At 37.7% G+C, this 17,245-nt stretch overlaps 1 protein-coding gene across 1 annotated transcript in view; it reads left to right on the forward strand.

Annotated features, from left to right (window-relative positions):
* EPB41L4A (erythrocyte membrane protein band 4.1 like 4A) overlaps positions 1–17,245 on the forward strand; it is a 132,721-nt gene that overhangs the window by 75,021 nt on the left and 40,455 nt on the right. Inside the window, exons 7-11 of the mRNA XM_042823098.1 lie at positions 1,911–1,998; positions 3,391–3,479; positions 3,849–3,912; positions 13,244–13,335; positions 14,229–14,306. Of these exons, the coding sequence (XP_042679032.1) occupies positions 1,911–1,998; positions 3,391–3,479; positions 3,849–3,912; positions 13,244–13,335; positions 14,229–14,306 (411 nt within the window). The remainder of the gene's footprint in view (positions 1–1,910; positions 1,999–3,390; positions 3,480–3,848; positions 3,913–13,243; positions 13,336–14,228; positions 14,307–17,245) is intronic.

A 17,245-nucleotide genomic window follows, 5' to 3' on the forward strand; every position in this document is an offset into this window, starting at 1 on the left:
TTTTTTTTTTTGCTGTGATCAGTAAGGAAATACTAGCAGCAGTATTTAAATTGCTGTTAGATTCTAGAATTAATTCATCACTAGGTTAATTCACATCACTCGGTGCGGATAACCTGCCAGGAAACTCAGCAGGACAGTAGTTCTTCACGGAACATTTTACTTCCATTTTGAAAGCTACCAAAAAGATATAAAAAATCAAGCACATTTTTGAAGAAGAAGTGGATAAAAAATGTTACCAAAACATGACTGTGCTGAGTAGACAGAGTTTTGTGTTGTCTGAATTTCAGAAATGAGCCATAGCTCTACTGAGAGCTCCAGCTCTGGAAGAAAGGGATTTCTGCTACCAGCCTCATGTTGTTGTAGTTTAACCAGTGTTGGCAGCTATGCATTACACAGCCTCTTGCTCACTGTCCCTTCCACCCCCAGCTGGATTTGAAGAGCAAAAGTTAGAAAACTTATGGGTTGAGATAAAGACAGTTTAATGAGAAAGGACCAAAACAAGTAAACAAACAAACAAAAGTAAAACAACTCCACAAATCAAGTTATGCTCACCACCTGCTTACTGATGCCCAGCCGCTGAGCAGTGGCTGCCCCCTGGCCAGTTGCTCCCAGTTTCATGCCTGTGCATGATGCTATGTGCTATACAGTATGGAACATCGTTGGCCACTTTAGGTCATCTGTTCTGGTTCTGTCCCCTCCTATCTCTGCCTGTGCCCCAGACTCCTTCGCTGGTAGGGCTGTATGAAAAGCTGAAATGTCCTCGGCTCAGAGCAGCACTGCTTAGCAACAACTCAAACACTGATGTGATGTCAGCATCTTTTCATGAAAAGTCCCAAACCCATCATTATTTCTGTTACACTTAAGTTAGCACTGCCGTTTCAGGTATTTCACTTTATTTTGCTGTTGTTTGTTTTGTTTTTACATTGTGAGGCATAAAATAAAGTTGGAGAAGCCTTAAAAATATCTGTTAGGTGAAGAGAATAAGGACATAAGAGATATGAACGTGTATATGGCATGATTTTTCCAGGTCTTGTATCAAAAATGTGAGATCTTCTTCTTACCCTGAGTTTGAAACATTGCAAAGGCAGTGGAATAGTTGCTCAAGAGAACAATCAGGACATGAAGCAAGTGGTGCATCTTTTTGAGTTGATATATTCTCAGTATGAGTTATATGCCTGCTTTTAAGGCCTAAAATGTATTTAGTCTTGTACTTTTTAAAAATAAATCTTCTCCAGTTTGTATCTAATGTGTACCTGGTAGTAGTCCAGACTTCTTTTCCCTCAAGTTTTCCCCTACTGTCTATTGCTGCATTCAGCTGACAATAGTTTTTCAGTGATGAATTGGTATATACAGTGGAAGGGTGAGATGGATCTTTGAAACTGCTGATCTCTTGTGGTAGTCTCCAAACTGTGTATTGCCAGTTGGTGTGACTTCCTATAGGCAAGTTCTTTTATGAAGAGAATAATATTTTATCTGAAGTTATGAACCTTGCTTTCAGTAATTCTTTGTAGCTTCAGCACTGCATTAGTCCTCTAATTAGTCACTCCATTCCTGCTTTATTACCATCCAGGTAGTTATTCAAAAAGAAGTTATTTTGCATATTCAAAAGAATTGAATATTTAAAGAATTTGCAACAGCAGGGAAAGATCAGATGCTGAGTAAGTATATGTTTTACATGTGATAGTATGTATATGTGGTAGGCTCTTACAGCAGAGAATTCAGTACAAGTTTGTGCGTGTTGTCCAGTCCTACTTGAGGGCAGTGAAAGGAAAGTGCTACAAGGAGAGAGACAGTGCAGACAAATGGTAGGAAGAGTTGTGTGTCTGTCCAGCAAATTGTGTTTATTAATATGATTTATTTTAATATGGTGACTGGAAATGCAATGCTGTTACATACAATTTTGTTTACAGGGGTCAAGTTCCTTCTGAGGCAGAAGCAAACTACTTAGAGGTGGCCAAATCCCTGGAAATGTATGGAGTGGATCTCCATCCGGTTTATGTAAGTACTGTTTAACTATTTTAATCTTGCTGGCAATGCAAGAAAATCTATTATTGTACTGTGGGGGAGTGCATTTATACGGCTTAGTCACCACAGGGTAACATAAAGGATAATAATGCACCAAAAGAATGGAAAGGAAGACTCATTTACAGACTGAATAGATTAAGTCATTAATACGTACAAAAGCCTACAGTGATTGTATTGCGTATATGTGATTGCACCTACGAAAGACAATAATCTCTACCCTAGAAAAAAGGAACTCATAGAAGTAACACGTATCAGGGCAAGCATCAGAAGAGTTGAGTGAGCGTTACAACTTTTGTCTTTGACACAAGAATTTGCACATTACGTTTGTGTAAATAAGCGAATACAGGTAACTTTTCATTACTATTGCAAGAACTCGTGTGGGGCATCAGCAGCGTCTGTCCTGTTCTGATGTTAATTCTGAAGGTCTTGCTAAAGGCATGGAACGTGTTTTCAACCTTTCCTCCACTGTACCATGCAGCATTGCACATTGCCTGTACTGTCTTAGCAAGTGCCTCTGCTTTGTTTGTAAAACATGTTTGTTAGGATTGGAGCCAAGTCATCACATGGAGGCTGTGTGCTCCTGGCAGAAACATCATCCTGTTTTGTTTGAATAATTGTGCTTGCAGGCTTTCTTGAATAAAAGAAAATCAGAGCTCTGGATGGGAAGCTGCAAAGTAGATAGTTCACTGAGTCAGATATCAGAATGCTGTAAAATCATTTGAAAGAAAATAAAAAAATCAAGATAATACCAGAAGATTAGGTGTGTATTTCCTGCTGAAAATTGTGTACCTCACAATGTTAAGTATTTTTAATGCATCCCATGGCTTAATCGTGTTTGTATCCAGCTCTGTGCCCCTCCCACCCGCAGAAAGCTGGGGGAGTAATTGAAAGAGGCTTTGACATGATCCAACAAAACCTTGTTAAATTAGTGGTACTGGCCACTTTCTGCAGTTTCTCAGTTTCGCAGTTGGTATTTTTTGTGATTCATGCTCTCTAGCTAAGAGCTTTCAAGACTTTTTCTTGTTCTCTCAAGCAGGCAACTTTTTGGAGTTGGCTTTCTTCTAACCTCATGCAATAAGGTTTTCCGAACAGCCAAAAATAGTTCCATAGAAAAAAATGCTTTTGCTTTTCATCATAGGATGTGGAAACTTCTGTTCTTTCCATTGCTGCCATTCTTTCTTGCTTCTCTGTATTTGCATGTAAAAGTTTTCATACTGGAATTTCCATCAGTAGATGAAGTGCTATGTTCCCGTTTGCAGCATGCTCAAGTCAGACAGTCATGCTGGCTTCGTCCTGGACCTCACTGCTACAGTCATGTCAAGTGCAAATGTAAATAACTGAGTGACGTATGTTTTTATTTTATAGGGTGAAAACAAATCTGAATATTTTTTAGGATTGACACCCATAGGAGTTGTAGTCTACAAGAATAAAAAACAAGTAGGAAAATATTTCTGGTAGGTGTATTTTAACTGCAATCTGTGTCCAACAAAACCAATGATGTACAGAAACGTATAGTTTTGAGGCATTTGTTTGAAAGGTTAATTGTATTACTATATTTAAAAAAAGTATTTTGTCCTTGTTTGTATTACACACATTTTTTGTTATTTAATAATACAACTATTGAAAAGTATTTTTCACATTACCATAGTTACTGATAGGTACTGCTAATTTTCTTTTAGTATCTGGTGCAGATGTGAAAAAATAATACAACCTATGAATCTGTTTTTATATAAACATACATATAAATAGATACAGCTTTATATTTTATTATTTGTAAAATTAAAGTCTCATTACATTCTGTCTTTTTTTTCCCAATATTATAGGCCTAGAATTACAAAAGTTCACTTCAAGGAAACACAGTTTGAACTTAGAGTCCTGGGAAAAGATGTAAGTTTTTATTTAAAACTGTAAGAAAAAAAAAAAATCAAGAGCAAACTCATGTCCAAGTAATTCACAGTTCTTTTTCTATTCATCAGAGTTTATTTAATTTTATTTGAATTTTCTTCAAGAAGCTGGGTACTTAGTTAATTTTCTTGGTATTCACTGCCAGAAAACTATCCTTAAGTATAGTATGTTCCCGATGATGCTTGCAGTTTTATTAAAGAACAGAGAAAATATTTTCTGCCCAAGTATTGCGCACCAAGGGAGAGAACTTCAGCAGAGCAGGAATTAATACAGACCTGCGAGATTTTCTGCTCTGATCGGGATGTAAACTGCTTCTGCAGTGCCTTGTTTACATTGATATGTAGTGCTTTTAAACAAGGCAAAATCAGCAGGGAGAGGTAGTATCAATTGGAAGCTGAAGCAAGGAAAACACAGGAAGCTTTTAGCCAAACTAATTTTGTAGCTTGGAAAGAGAAGCAGCCATGTAATATAGCCTGAAATACATTTGTCAGAATTTAACATGATTGTTCCATTAGACTTTTTGAGAGAAAAAAATTGCTGTTTCCAGTGGAGCTAGGATGGCAAGGTGATAGGGATTTTTAGATTGACTCAGTGGAAAAAGGAGAAGAATATTTATCATCTGTACAGCATGGAAAGTGGGGAAGTAGGCAGGAGAGAATTTTAGTGATATAGGGATGAGGTTGTGGTTTTCTTGCGTTTTTTTTTTTTTTTAAATTGCAGGCTTCCTTGGAATACCAGGACTGAAAATTTATACACAGATCAGTTGTTTTATAAGAAGTGTTTGCCTGTTGGCACTATTCCACGTTACGCATTACCTGCATATGAACATATGTACTTATTCATGTAATGGCTGTTAGACTCATCCGTGTTTTTTTCTGTGAGCCCATTTGAAGCCTTCAGTACAAATGGGAAATGTGAGCATACTGCTGACTGGTTGTGCTGGTTCTATTACAGATAGCATTTCCTGTGCTTCTGCAGATGTACTAGCAAGTTTTGCTTTTGTTCCTCAGAAGTGGCTTCTTATTGTTTGGTGTGACGATCCATGGGTAGTCTATTTCTGCTGATGCATTTATTGAAATCAGAGTTGTTTAAAGACTGGAAGAAGGTTGGGAAAAGCTTTCTCAGTGTTTCTCTTGAAGTATGAATACCTATTCATGTACAAACAGGCGTTGACTTTGGATTGCAATGAAATTATGTTGTGGTTTCTGTTCAGTGGTACAGATGTATAGGTTTTTAAATTTTTGTTTTGAAATGTGTGGAATTGCGAAGGTTTAACATGATGAACAAAAAAACCTGGGAGATTTGGAAAATGTGCTTAAGTTTAGATTGATGTTTACAGGATGTTGATGGCTGGCAAGCACTTGCTATTGTAATTTTAAGTCAAACTCTTTGACAGCATTTGGTAATTTCAAGTCTCAACAGGTACTTTTAGGAAATTGTTTGAGAGAACAGTAAGTACAAGGGTGTGTCCCATCATTGCAGCTAGTGCTCATTTGAAGTTTCTTCAGTTCTTCATACCTTAGCTAGTAAGGAAATGCCAAGATGGTGCAGAAGAACCTTCCTCCTCTCTGTAAACTTTTTTGTGGTGGTATTTTGAAAAAGTTATTAATTAGGATTGGTAGCCTTAATCTCTGGATTAAAGCCATTGATACAATATTATAGGAGTCTAAACATGCCATTTTTGCTCTATCCTGTATCCTGGGATGTCACAGGGAATTAATATTTCCCTTGTAACGGATGTGGTGTACCAAGTCTGGAATGTGCAACTCATTTCCAAGCAGTTCAGTTACTTGGATGTACATAAGCTTTTTGGATACATGAACTCTTTCAAGTGCAGTCTGAAAATGGATATGCGTCTTAGACAATTTCAAGGGAGGAATGTTTAGAGGGTTAAATTATTCTCTAGTATGGGACAACACAGTTACAAGAAAAAGCAGCATAGCCCTAACATCAGTGAAAAATTGCATAGGCAGTGGCAGTTACGTGGAGCACTCTCCATAGGAAATAGGTGGAAGCATGCCATCTGCTAAAATTTGTTGGAAAGTACATCAGAGATGAAATAATGGAGAATTTCCCATGTCTTATATGGAGTTTTGTGGCATTTAGCAAAGGAGTTAATATCGTGTAATAAGAAGAATGGATTATTTCTCAGCTTGAGTGCTTTCTTGAATCACATTTTCCATACTGTATTGAAAACTCTGCGCAGGCTGGCTTGCCTTTTGTGTTTCCACACACTGGCTACTTCTGCTCACACTGGCAGGCACCTTTCAATGGTACATGCATTCATCAAGTGGAAGCAGTCTGTGCTTTTAAAGCCTGCAAAGTGTTTCTTTTCCTCTGGATGGCATTACTTAAAGGAGCTTCTTTGATACCTTCCTTCAAATAAATTTGTATGAGATTTTTTCAAACCTGCCAGAAGACTTGGAATGTATACTTCCCGACAAATGGGTGGAAGTAAACACCTAATCTCCTTGACAGTTTTAGAAATGACATATAAGATGTACAGATCTGTGTCTGTAGGCTACTTAAAACCTGCACTTTAGGGTGCCTTTGTTGGGATAAATGTTTATGGCTGCAGCTGCCAAGTTTATTGTTTACATTATTTAACTTTTCATAAACTTAATTATTTAATAATCTCAAGATATTTGTTTTATATTATAATATTTTTCCTTTGTTTTGTAGCATATGCTCTTGCAGTTATTCTCTCTTCCACAGGGACATTTCCTGTGTGTTTAACTTGTTTATTCTGTGTATTTTTTCATGCGTACCTGTTGCTATTGTGTGAAAGCATGATTGCTGGGATTTTGGTTTTATCTTCCGTTGCTTAACTGCTTTGCTTACGTTACATTTTTTTTCTGCCAAGGGGTATTGCTGTTATCCCTACACAAACAAAATACTGCTCTTGGTATTTGCCCGTCAGTGGCTTGTTCTGACATGTGAAATGTGAAACCTGGGCCAAATCACAGAAGCCATTTTTCAGTAGTATTAATCACTGTATCATTATTTTGTTGTCTCCTGACAAGACCTATGCTATGAATTCTGATATGTGAATTTTTGTGAAGTCCTGAAGTATCAGAATGAAATTGGGAATGTCTCCCCTGTGTAGGTTGCACAGCAGCAGGGCTCCCTAAACAGCATACAGCTGGAGAGAATTTTTGAAGATCATGAAGGAGTATTTTCCTGCACATTCCTTTAAGAAAACAGAGAGACACATCTGATACCCGTGCACAATGTCTGGTGGCGTAGATATGTGTTGAGCAACCTTGCTAGAAGAGATTTCAGCATTGTAGGTGGCTGCGGAAGGCCCTCCTGCACCAAACAAGGCCTGGTCACAGGGGATGTGCTGTGCAGAGGCCACTATTAAATGGGTACCTGGGTCATTTTCTCTGCTTTCTCCATGTGAAGAACACCATTTTCTTCCCAGTTTTCTCTCATCTGAGGAAGTGAATGAAACAGAGAAGAAAGTGGGTTGACAGATTTTGTGGTCTGGGAGCACAGATGTAATAATAATCAGTTCGAGAGGCAGAGCTCTTTTTTGCCCACAGATACCAAGCAAGCCCTTCTATACTGTCCCATGGAGCCCCATGCTGTTAACTGCACCTCTTCCTTTGGTTTAATTGTGTCTGAATGTGTAAGTGAATGAATTCACTCCAGAATATATGCGAAGATGCTATACTTGCTCTTTTTTGTATCCCCCTTTCACTGAACCAGAAATTGTTGAATGAAATTGTTCAGTGCGTGAAATACTTGCTTTCATTGCTTCCTGTTTGACAAGTAGGGCCTAATGACAGTCTAAAATATTTTAAATTTTTAAATTTAATTTGAATTAAATTTTTTAAATTAAATTAATTTTATAATTAAATAAATAAACTTAATTTTTTTATTAAATTAAATTTTTGTTTAGAGGTGTTTTCAAATTTGGTTTGTTTCAGGCCAGAATAGTCCCCTCAACAGTGTAATTAAAATTATTCACACATTTGCAAGATGTATCTTCTTCTGCAGTCTTTCTTAGTCAGGTGAAAAGTCTCAGCAGAATTCATAAGGTGCAGTAAGTAAAGACACTTTTAAGGAGCAGTACCAATCACTGATGCATTCTTGATGAACTTAAGGGTAGTTCCCCAGTCTGGTGGCTGAAACTTGTCTAAATACAAGGTGTTTTCTTAATTGTTGTGGAAGACTTTGGATATATATCTAAATATACATATTTAACCTCCTTTTATATTGTTAAAATCTGAAAAATAGTTGTAAGGTGGTCCTCACCTGTCACACACTATATTCCACCTTGAGTTACAAGATCTAGGCAAGAGTGTTTCATTTGATTTATTCCTCTTTCTGTTTCTTGAGAAGATTTAGCAGGGGCTGAAGAGGTGTTCTTCCTGTTCTGATATCCAGCTTAGCTAAAATTTCTATTAAAGACAAAAACTGAATTTTGGTCTTTGTTATGTTTTAAGAATTACACATGGCTTTTTTATTGTTTACATTTTTATTCACTCAAGCCAGAGTTGTTGTGGAGGACAGAAGTGAACAAGCAGTTAGGTCAATATAGAGCTGCTATTTTTTGGTTGGTTGATTGTTTTTTTTGTTTTTTTTTTTTTTTTTTTGTTTGTTTTTTGTTTTTTTTTTGTTGTTGTTGTTGTTTGTTTTTTTTAATTTCCCTTTATTAAGTTCTTATTAAGCCATCACAAAAATTGTGAGAAAGGCTCATCTTAGTAGTAAAATCTTCAGTAATGAACATTTTTGAACGAGAAATACCATTAAAATCCCCGAATTCCGAAAGCCTAATTTCAGTGCTACTAAGACGTTAGTGTAAGCACTGTTTTGATAAGTTCATCTTTAATATTTTTTAAATTATATATATATACATAAAATAATAATGCAATAACAAGATGCCTTTGTTTTGATCTTGATATGCTTCATGCAAACTGGCATATCACTTATTTTGATTACTGACTTGTATAGTGCTCTTAAAGATTGACCTTGTGTAACTGCTAATACACTGTCCATAAGCTATGACTGGTATGCACTACACATAAATACATAAAAGACAGAATATTTCCCATAAAGAAACAGTTAGTTAACAATTGATAAGTTGGTGATAAATAATGTTTTGAAGCAGTAGCTTCAGAGCTACCTTTAATATTTCTGTTACATGTAGATGCACTTGCAGTACATGTTGATGAGTGGATGATGTGTTTGGTAGGGGAACAAGATCTCTCCTTATGCTGCACTGCTACTCAGTGCCACTGAGGAAGCGCTGTGTGCTGATAAGAGTTCCTCTTCAGGGCTGCCTTTTTTCTGAGCTTCGAATGGTGGTGGCCAGTGTTTGTCCTGTCAGAAGTCACTGCAGTTAAGTGCATGTGTTTTCAGCCTGTTTTTGATCCCTAGAATGTCTTGTGGCAAGCTATCAAAGGTCCAGTAGTGCCTTATGCATTCAGTCTGCGGGGAGATGGGTGATGGTTGGGTGGCACACCAACTGCCAGGGGACTCACGGAGACCTCAGATGCCCTCCAGATCCATCCTGGCCATTAACGATACAGGGATGTGGATACATGTTGAAGTACCCATCCCAAGTACCCAATAGGCCTGCATAAGTCAAGCTATGTGCTTTTCTGGCTGTCCCTTCTCCCATGGTTAGAAGAGGTGGTGAGGCTATGGCAGCATGAGCTCTGACACGATTTGAAGCTGAAGGATGAGAGCATTTTAAAAGTGCCTGATCTTTGTCCTCATGGAGTTTTAGAACCTTTCTAGGGACCAGGAGAAGATGGCCAAGCAACTCAGCAGCCACACAGAGTAGCAAGGGATGTGCTTTTGAATCCTGCCCCCTCCCTTGCTGCTGCAAATCACAGGCATGGCCAGAAATCACAAAAATACGAAGTACAAAAATAAGTGCTTTTCTGCTTGCCCAGTGAAAACAAGCATCTTTCCCAGAAGGTAGAAAAGCCCTGAAGTGGGCCCATGTCTTGGTCATCTGTACCATTTAGCCCATTAAGAAATGGTAAGTGAAGTTGATAGAAAGGTTGCCATTTGGTAGAAACAAAAGTTCATGGTGTCAGCAGGTATGGTGGTTTGTGCTCCACCTACAGGAGAGAAAGAGTAACCCTGGAAGTTATTACTGCCTTTAGTACGGTTTTGTTTTTGTGTGTGGATTTAAAAAATGTGACAGAAATCACAGTGCTCTTGCAGTAGTTCAAACTATCTTAAACAGTAAGTGAAAAAAGTCCTAATCATTGATATGCTGTTGCAGTGTTATATTGGAATTAGAAGAACTGCAACTAAGACAAAGTGAAATATAATTAAGAGCTATGAATTGCCTTCCTTGTGTAGGTGAAAAACCTTGGGATAAAAGTTCTTTATATATAGTATAAAAGAACTGTGCTGTTTAGCTTATTACATGGATCCATTATGAGGCAGTGTTTAGTTTTCAGATGCGTGTTTTTCCTTCAAACTCAAACTTCAGTGTGTTATCAGAAAGCTTGTTGGTCTCTTCCTTATTTTTTTAGCCAGTTTTCCCAAATCTGAATTTCAAACTTAACTTATTGACAGTCTCTGGGGCTAGGCCTTTGATTCTTTAGCCCTTGGCTACTGTGTGCTGAGTAATAGCTGTTTCAGCATGTAGTTCGTTATCCAGATTTTTGACTTATCGGCTGAGATGAGTTCTCTTCTTGTAAAATAAGACCTTTAAAGAATAGAATTATTAATGTTTTCTGATCAGATCTTACAATTGTATGACAGTGTAGCTATACCTTCTCATTTATCCTACGTATGGGAAAATCATTAAACTGTAACTTAGAAGAAAACATAGAAAAATAGAACTTTTTCCTTGATAGAAATATTTCCCTCAGCAGCATTCAGGCGAATAGTAAAGTATTGCATAAATACTATATTTTTAAAAGTCACTTTAAAAAACAAAAGAACTCTGATTTCTCTTTACCTCTATCTTTCCAAAAACCCATAAATTCTCTCCTTTGAGACTGTATAATTAAATAAATTCAAGTGTAGCAGAGGATTCTTTGCCTAAAGTGAAAATTAGGAGTGAATGAAAAGAGAATAAGATGCTACATATTTAAGGTGAGTAATTGAGTTATTCCCTAACAAAAGTGAAATGAATCGTTATATTGCAAAGGACTTGTAATACCAGAGACCTGATCTGATATTGTTCTTTATAAGTATCTGGCTGCTACAGTTGTGTGGGTTTATATGAAATCATGTTAGATGATAGTCTGATCCAGAAACTATAATCTAAATTAAATAATACTATGTTTCTGCTGTATGTCAAATATGTGAATGAAAAGTATCCTTTGACATGCCTTCATTAAATAATCCACTCTAATGTCACTGAGTATAAAAAAGCAGCATGATCTTTTAGTGAGTAAACCAGAGTTTCTGGTTGCCGGAGAGGCATGAGCAGTGTATTTATTCATGGAAATTATAGGATAAATAGAATGTTCTCTTCGACAGTCTTATTCAGGAAGTGTTTTTTCTTTGTTTTAAATGCAGTTACTTAGATCAATTAATTAATTAATTAACTAGTTAGAAACTTCAGAAATTTAGGTCTTTAGTTTTACTTTTCATAAATTATAAACCTATTTTTCTCCATCTTAAAGCCCTTGTGAGTCCTTCAGAGAAGTTAAGATCCCTGTCAAGCATGAAATTGTTTTTTAAACAACTGTGTGAATATATTTATGGGAATAATTGAATACTTAATCATTTTATGCTGTGCACAGCAATATCAGATAAATCCTAGTTTTCAGTATTCTCAGTGGCAGCATGTCTTTTTTTGCTGTGATGCACCAGAGATGAAAATGTGTTTTTGATGGAAGATTAGAATGTGATTTTCATTCCTTGGATATTTCATGGAACTGTCCCAGGCAGCCATTAAACTTTTACAGTGGAATAATATAACTAAAATTATCCATGGAAGGAAATAAGGTTATATATATGTCTCCAATTTCTACTTTACTCAGGGAATAAAATTTCAATTATTCTAACAGCAGGTGCAGAGATCTGTCATTTTTACTGTTACTTGTTTCAGGGCGGGGAAAAGGCTGTCTGAGCAGGTCATTTGTGATTTTGTGTTTTTAACTGATTTTGGCTAGGGATGGAATGTTGAAATCTAGAAAGCATACTGAGTTAGTTCACAGATTGCAAGTTCCTTGCAGGTCACAATACCTAATTAAAAGAGGTATATGAGAAACCTGCCAGAACTCTTACCTGCATATGCATGGCACTGCGGAAGTATAACTGGCACTGAGGTATCCATTTCCTAAAACCAGCTGCCCAGTGTGGTATGACTCATAGCCTGTTTGTGAGGGAAAGGTTTTAGGACTTGGCTATGTTATCAGCTCGTGCTGAGGATTCATGCTTTAGTCGGTTGGTGTACTCATTCATTTCGCAAATAACAGGAAGAAAATGGAGAACTGAATTTTACTGAGCAACAGATATATGGAAATGTATTTTACGGGAAGGTTGGTGAATGTTTAACTTGTTGGAAACAAGCTCTGTGACGTGTCTGTTGCTTCTTCTTGTCTACTGGAATTGTTTTATAGTTTGTATGTGTCTGCCTTCTCTTTCATCTCTCCCTGTGGTTTATGGTTTCCTCATGTCTACTGCACTGACTGCCAAATTACTAGGGAATAGATTTTAAGCTTTGAAAATCCTTGTTTATTGTCTTTCTTCACTGTTGGCTCTGCGGGTGAATTTGAAGATTTTAACCTTTGACCTTTTTCCAAGTATTTTTAATTACTCTGAGTTTAGCATTTTTGTTCTGCTTATCTTTCCTTCTCCCCATCGTTTTGATATCTAGCTTTATGTTCTTCTCTGTTTGCATGTCTTTTCTACTTGCATGTCTTGTGCATTTTCTCCAATTGCTGTTACTTGATAGTATATATGACAAATATGAGTTTCTCTCTTCAGTTTCTTCCTGTCCTTTTCTATATTGCTAAACAGGGCCTTGTGAAGATTATATTTGTCACAGATATGAGGTGAAGTTTCAGAAGGAATCAGAAACAAACTGTACGAAAAACCTTTTCGCTTTTTAGGTAGGAGAAGAGGTGATGTCTGTGAACCTGAATCAAGGAATAGAAGTGTGATAATCATCTTGCCGTTCTGTTTTTCTGTATCTAAGGAATGCATTTTTAAAGTAATTATTTTCAACTGATGAGGAACAGAAATGAATTATCTAATTTAAAAGAACAATTGCGAAGAATTACAGACCTTGATTGATATGAGATAGTTCCAGCGTTCAGTAAGTGAAGATTTGTTTCACTGGCAGAATCTCTCATAACAATGTTGATTTCTTTTGTTTTGCCTTCAGTGCAATGAAACTTCCTTCTTTTTTGAGGCACGTGACAAGATCACATGCAAACATCTCTGGAAATGCTGTGTAGAACATCATACATTTTTTAGGTAAGTGATGTTGATGTGTTTTTCTTCCCAAAAGAAGAAAGACAGCATTGAAGAAGAACATATCAGGCTTGCTTCCTGGGAAGACATTTTAAAAGCTGATGTTTTCCCTTCCCTTTTCTTAAAATGATATTTAAAAAATGTTTAAAAATCTTTGAGAAATTCAGTGGTTTATTTTATCATAGAATATTTTTCGAAGCCATTATGTAAATTTTAACTGAAGTATCCATGCATATATATGGCATGGTTTAAGCTGCAATATACGTTTACATACTTAACCATCAAATTCTCTTCAGCGTCACTGACTTTGAGGCTTTCTGCTTTCATGCATTACTGTATCTATGATTTCTGAATAGCGTTCTTTAGGGAGCATGGAGTTTCTTTCATTTTTTTAATAGACTAACTGCTGTTCTACAATGTTTTGCTCATTTATTGAAGTGTACTTTTTCGGATATTGTAGGTCTTAAAACACTTTATTTTACCATTGCAAAGTACTGACAGAAAAGTTGCAGGGGCCTATGGGTAGGAATCAAATGATGAGGTGGTTGGGGCTGGTTTTAGCAATGCCACGAATGAGTAAGCTCAGAATTCCTTCTGCAGTCTCATTACCATGTTATGATGTTTTTGCCTCCTCCTGTCAAATGTTAAGCAAAAGGATGCCAGTGCCAGCAGTTTGCAGTTGGCCTTGAAATAAGGAGCTAATCAAAAGAGGAGAGCATAAATATGTGGTGTTGTGGAGCTTTCAACCCCACAAGAATCTGTCAGGAGGTGCGAATGAAGAACAACTGACAGAAAATTGCTTTTCTGGAGCCTGAAATTTGTATTTTCCTTTCTTGGGAAGGAGAGTTGAGACCTACCTGTTTATCTCACTCTGTTTTATTTTTTGAACTATATAGAATGCCAGAGAATGAATCAAGCTCTCTGTCAAGAAAATTCAGCAAGTTTGGATCCATAGGTTATAAACATCGACACAGGTGAATTTATTTTGTTGTTTAAATTTCTTTTAATTTAATTCCTTTATTCCTTTTGTTCTTCCAATAAAAGAAAAGTTCCACCCAGGTAAGGTGTTGGGGCAGTTCTGTTCTCAAAGCGAGAATCAGCACTGCCTTACCAGACAGTTTGCAACAGTCCAGGGACAAATGTGAAAGTTTCTTTGTATTACCCAGATTACTAGAGCTGGCTAGAGCCTGCTGGTGTCCTCAGTGAAAGTGGGAGAAACTCTGTCAGTGCTTTAAATCAGAGTATCATTGTAAATTCTGAAATTATGTTCATGCCCTGAAGGTTTTAATCTGACATCTGAGAAATACCACAATGGAGAAGCACATTGGCTGCTGCCTTTGTTCTAGGAATTAACCAAAAGAGTTACAGAGAAGCATAGAAAATGTGTAGCTGTGAGATATTTCTTAAAAGCTCCTGCAACTGAGCTCCCGCAATCTGATCTGAAACCTGAGCATCCTGATCTTGATCAGGATGGTGATATTTAATGTTGCAGCAATAGTGTTGATGTAGTGTTGATTTTAGAATATAAGTGAGGGCAGATCTGAAAGGAGGAGGACCTATCTTTTCTAATTGGAGGGGCTGGGAAAAATTGAATAAGCTTTCAAGACAATGAACCTTGAAATAAACAGTGAACTTCAGACTAAGGATGTGTAGGGAACACTTACTCTCAGTTTCAGCTGGAGTTAACCAAGCAGCAAGTGTGATATAAAGGGAAGTTAATAATTATGGTACACTGTATATGTGGAAGATATTGCCAGGAGCGTTGGTTTATGATGCTCACAGTACTTTACGATGGGTCACAAAGGGTAGCAGAATATAGAATAAATTGCAGCATGTCAGGATGTCAATATTTTTCAACATCTCCAGGAATGGTGACTCAAGTGCCGCCTTGGGCAGCCCTTACCAGTGTCTGTTCACTCTTTCAGAGAATTAATTTTTTCCGAATATCCAACCTGAACTTCTATGGCTCACCTTCAGGCTAAATCCAGTTCTGTCGTGTTGGCAGAACAATTTTGAACCAAAGTTGCATATTCAGTGAACGTGAAAGGGAGAGTTGAGAGCAGAAAATCAAAGTCATATCTGAAAGTTGGCCTTTCATTTTTCATTAATATTTTTCTTGTGACTCATATAGAAATAAAGATAGTTTTTCATATTTCGTAGTTATTTTGAAATTGCTGTCTGGAAAGGCGTTTTTACTGTATGGCAAATTCTGCAGGCATTTTGTGTGGCCTGCAAATACACCAGGTTGTAAGTTCATTTTTGGCTACTCTTGTCTGTCTTTCATACTCTATTTCCACCATCACTTAAGAAATACTTGGATCTTCCTAATGGGGATATTTTTCTAAAAACAAGAAAACCATCACCCACCATGTCTGTGGCAGCTCCTTCTCTGGAGTCAGCAGCTTTGGTAGCTGCTAGTAGCAGAGTGCAGTAGTAGCTCTATTATACTTTTCCTCCTTCAGGCAGAACTCACGGTCAGCTTGCTGTAAACCCTGGAATAGGTATCTTGCATGTAGGGAAGATGTTACTGATGGGGAAAATGACTACGCCAATGCTGAGCGTGAGTTCACGTGACTGAGTCTGGACTGTCTCCAGCCAGGATCACTGTTGTGCTTCTGTTCTATCCTGTCCAACATATTTTCTCATAACCTGAATTAGCTGGGTCATTATATTATCAGGCATGATCCAGCTTCTCCTTTCTTTAGGTTATAGAGGAATGATTGTCGTGCCTCTGAGTTTTCTCATTTGATCCTGACTTGTAAAATCTGACCTATGAAACTGGATAGGAGTCCCCTTAATTCCTACCAGTGTACTTAGGAGGAGTTTCTCCTGTTGGACTGTTTCAGCATATTGGAGCCTGGGAAGCAGTGCAGTGGCTGTCATGAGATCATGCTAGAGCCTTCTCTTTTCCAAGCTGAACAAGCTGAGATCTCTCAGCCTTTCTTTGAAGGAGAGGCGTTCCAGCCCTCTGATCATCTTTGTGGCACGTCTCTGGATCCACTCCAACAGCTCCACATCCTTTTGCAAACTTACTGAGGATGCACTCAGTCCCACTGTCCATGTCACAGGTGTTATATAATAGTCTCAGTACCCCTGAGGGACACCATGTGTTAGTGGTCTCCACCTGGGAATTGAACTACTGACTGCAGTTCTTCGTATGCTGCCTTCCATCCAGTTCCTTATCCGCAGAGTTGTTCATCCATGAATCTCCAATTTAGAGGCAAGTGAGTCATGCAGAACAGTATCCAGGTAGATTGCATCAGTTGCTTATCAAACAGTGCTGTTACTCTGTCACAGAAAGCCATCAGATTTTTCAGGCACAATTTGCCTTTGGTGAAGCTGTACTGGCTGTCACCTATAGTCTCTGCTCCATGACTTTGCTGGGCACGAAAATGGGACTGACTGTCTTATAGTTCCGTGGGTCTTTCTTCTTTCTCTTTTAAAAAAACCTGAAGTGATAATCAATTAGTGATTGACACATTAACTCTCCTCTTGGAATTCACAATGGCAACATTGCCGTTTTTATCTGCTATGAGAATGTTCTATTTGCTTTGATTCTGTTCTTTGCTTTTTATGTTTTAGTCCCAAAAGCACTGACAGTGTTTTACGCCTGCATGTGTGGTGGTTTTGTGATTTTCGTTGTCGGTATTCCACATCATAACATCACGTAAAGCAGTGGGAGTTAAAGATTTATTGCTCTGGTTCCGTGAGCTGCCTTTTTTGGGCATTTTGGGTTCTCAGAGGGGAGGAGCAGTGGCATTCCCAGAGAACTTGAAGCCTAGAGGAAGAAAGGTGCACCCCCTGGCAGGACTTGAGTCGCTCTCCTTCTCTCTTGCTCAGTTCACTGTGGAGGAAAGCACATGGTTCCCTTCAGTCTACAGAGTAAGACCTGAGCTTTGGACACACTCTGTCA

Source organism: Centrocercus urophasianus, unplaced genomic scaffold, assembly GCF_019232065.1.
Source record: "Centrocercus urophasianus isolate 14NV4802_14NV808 unplaced genomic scaffold, USGS_Curo_1.0 seq_21, whole genome shotgun sequence".
NCBI lineage: Eukaryota > Metazoa > Chordata > Aves > Galliformes > Phasianidae > Centrocercus > Centrocercus urophasianus.